At 35.5% G+C, this 3466-nt stretch overlaps 1 protein-coding gene across 1 annotated transcript; it reads right to left on the minus strand.

Moving 5' to 3' along the window:
- Positions 1 to 2277: 2277 nt before the first annotated feature.
- Positions 2278 to 3098, minus strand: LOC103934341 (pathogenesis-related protein 1-like). The gene has a single exon (XM_018644275.2). It carries the CDS (start codon positions 3003 to 3005, stop codon positions 2541 to 2543), a length of 465 nt encoding a protein of 154 aa, XP_018499791.2. The 5' UTR covers positions 3006 to 3098; the 3' UTR covers positions 2278 to 2540.
- Positions 3099 to 3466: the final 368 nt, after the last annotated feature.

Genomic DNA, 3466 nt, shown 5'->3' on the forward strand with positions numbered 1-3466 from the left:
GTTTCATCTTTCAAGTGTTTAATTGGTGAAACTGACTAGACATTAAACCCAAATTTGCATTAACTTCATCATAACATTATTTACATAAGTTGATTTGATTTCGATGCCACAAGGTAAAAAGCTCAAGAGGAGCTACCACTTCATGAAGACCGAAGGAATCCATCTCGTGAAAGGCAAGGTTGCACAAAGGTACAAGCTGCTCTGTAGATTAGGATCTAGGAATTAAGTTTTTGTGATTGCTTTTTAAGAATCTTGATTTCACAGTGGAGAGTCCCTAGTTTTTTAACCCAAAGGTGGGTTTTTCCGGCCAACAACTCCTTGTGCAATTTATCGTTTTTCTAGTTTACTTATCTTACTCTTTACTTGTGATATGTGTTCATCACTATTTGCAAATAGATAAGTCCATGCAACTAAAATTGTTATAGTTAAAACATGCACTGAACTGGATCTTAGTTAACTAGGAACACTTCAGTAAACTGAGCTTTAAATTGACTTCTTCTGCTGTGAGTAAACTAACATATATAATCTTAGTTGACGAGTGTTGCTGACTCATTAGACAAGCACGTACATAGTTTTTAAATTGCAGGTTATTCCACCTGCTACCAATTTCATAGCATATCATGTTGTTGACCCTAACTTAGTTGAGAACCATAGTTTATTTACTTACTACTCATTTGAGTTTCGCAGCTTATCCGAGTTTTATTTGTCCAGTGCACCATTCCTCGGTGTAGTACCAGTTTTTCAAGTGACATGTATCGTTAATTATGAGGGACTTCAATTGTAGTTGTGGTGAAGTTGAGCATCTTAAGTGACTAGGTTCATTACCTTATTTATCTTTCATTTCGGTACTTCACATTGCAAGCCCACCAGAATTGTTTATTAGGTGCTTTGTGTATGTATTTTATTGAAGTACTGAACCTAGGTTAATTTATTGTTATACTATCCTAAAGTCATGTGTCAATCCTAGATGTATCTCGGGATCAGAATATTTTGTGGTTTATATCACTTGCAAAGGGTAATCTACTTCATCAAACGCTTAATATTTTATGAGATGAGGATTCTAATTATGCGAGGCACGAGGCGCTACTTTTGACATCTAAAATAAATATTAGTGAGTGAGCATGCAAATTAATCTGGTCCATGAATTATTATCCGAACATATAATTAATACCTTAAAGTAATTTTTTTTTTTTAAATGTTCCTCTATTATTACATTTAAAACTATTTTATCTAATTCTCCGTCAATTTAAGTTACGTATTTGCATGTAACACATAAGCCTTAACGATTTATATATGTTGCAAACCTAATTGCCAACTTACTTTCCAAAGTTAACTACATTTTTTTTCTGGAAGAAATGTCAACTCATTAAACTTTGATAATTTACCTTTTAAGTGTATCACATGCAGAAATGTAAATTGTTTCTGGTTATTTGATTTAAGTTACAATGGTCTACTTAAGTCAATAGATTCATATGTAGGGCCTCGATTCAATCTATTGTTGGTGATAGCCAAGTGTCATGCCATTGTTGATGACCATGTGTATGGCTTAGATTGGATTTAGCGCAAAGGTGTAAGATAATGTTTTGTTGATGTGGGCTCCGCCGCATTGAATTGAGCCGCACCTTTCCTTATACTGAAATATACAAAACCTTTGTTCTTCATTCTTCAAGTTTTTCTTCAATTTTATTTCCCAATCCATCAATTTAAGAAAACAACATCAAATACTAAAAACCAACACAAGTCACGTAATTTAAATTGAAAAAAATTAAATAGAATAGCTTACAATCTAGTAGAAGGGAAGAACTTGGAGGTTTTAATGAATTTAAGGACATTTAGTTGAATATCCTTAAGGAGCCTGATTTTTTAAACGGTAGAATTATAAGAGCTAAGTTCAAAAGTGTGCAAGGAATGAACTCAAAATAAAAACTAAAAATTATTTTCAACTTGTATTTACTTTCAAGATTTTGTTTTCATTCATTTTCTTTGTTTCTTCATTCCCTTCCACCAGTCTTCTTCATCCCTCATTTTCGCCTCCACTCTTCTTCATCCCACATTTCCTCCAAATAATTTCTCCACAACTGATACACAAAAAAAATGAAAACTAAAAATAGAAAACATTTGGATTATCTCACAAATATGATCTCGCATTTCTGTCGTATAATTCCCCTTTTTATATTAATGGAATAGTTTTTAGCACTTAAAAGTCATTATGCGCTTGTAAATGTATAGATTTGACAAATCGGCATTATGTATCTATCAAAGACAAGGGGCAAGAAATAATTGCTTGGTCATAAGCCAGTAATTTCTTTCTAATTAATATATGTAGTAGATGACCATGAGAAGTTTTCCGCAAACATTCATCGTTTCAGCCAAATAATTATGCAAGTTTGATCGTAGCATGCATGTACTAGCAAGTTACCAAATGATCGATATATACAAATGATCGATCATCACTTAATCATTTTCTTAATTCTTAATAACATAGCTTATCTTCTTAGATCCATCAGCAAAAACTGCTAGAGTTGTTGATTCTTCCATAGCTAGTACGGCCTCTGCCCAATATAGTTGCCTGGGGGATCATAGTTGCATACAATGAAGGTACCCCCACTGCTGCACCTCACTTTTGCGCACCCTACACGAGCCGAGTTACGCCAAACCACCTGTGTATAATGCCCACACACCTTTCCATTAGCACACGAGTTTGACTCATAAATGTAGTCGGCTTTCTCCGCCACCCACAGGTCCACAGCCGCCGTTCCCAACATGTCACTAGTGCTCATGGCAAGGTTTTCGCCATATGGCCCACCGGAGTGCACGAGATTGCAGTCGCCAACATGTTGGTTGGCGTACTTTTGTGCATAGGCTGCTACATTGTCATCCCACGTCAAGGGAACAACGCCTACTGCTGCTCGAGCGGCGTTGTGGGAATTGAGATAGTTTTGTGTGTCAGAGGATTGGATAACGGCTGAGCAAAGGAGAACTAGGGAAATATTGCACAACCCCATGTTAATGGTTTGTTCTCTTTGTGGATGGGCAAATGAGATGTTATGGTGCGGAGTATTTATAATAGTGGGGAACGGTAAATGTTGATATTATGAGCTCTGAGAAATTGAGGATGTGGAAATTTATTTGCATGAGTATCAAAGTTGAACGTTCACATTGCGTCATCAGCTGAAGAAACAAAACCGTCGCCAACGGCTCACTTTTACAAGTTAAATTTATGAGAGGATTAACTTTTTTTAGTACAAGCGATATTCTACATACTGTAGACAAGAAGGGAGAGTTTGAACCAAAAAAGAAGATCTCAACCACTATGATAATTTACCACTTGCATTAGAACTACAAAGATTAGTTAAACTTTCTCGAGGTAATTAAATTGTCAGTATAACAAAAATAAGCAATAGCAACAGCAAAAACGTGGCTATTGCTGGGGTGACAATAATATTGATCATTGACCTAGATATTA

Source organism: the organism of the source record quoted next, unplaced genomic scaffold (assembly GCF_019419815.1).
Source record: "Pyrus x bretschneideri cultivar Hongxiangsu unplaced genomic scaffold, Pyrus_bretschneideri_v1 Contig64, whole genome shotgun sequence".
In the NCBI taxonomy this organism is placed as follows: Eukaryota; Viridiplantae; Streptophyta; class Magnoliopsida; order Rosales; family Rosaceae; genus Pyrus; species Pyrus x bretschneideri.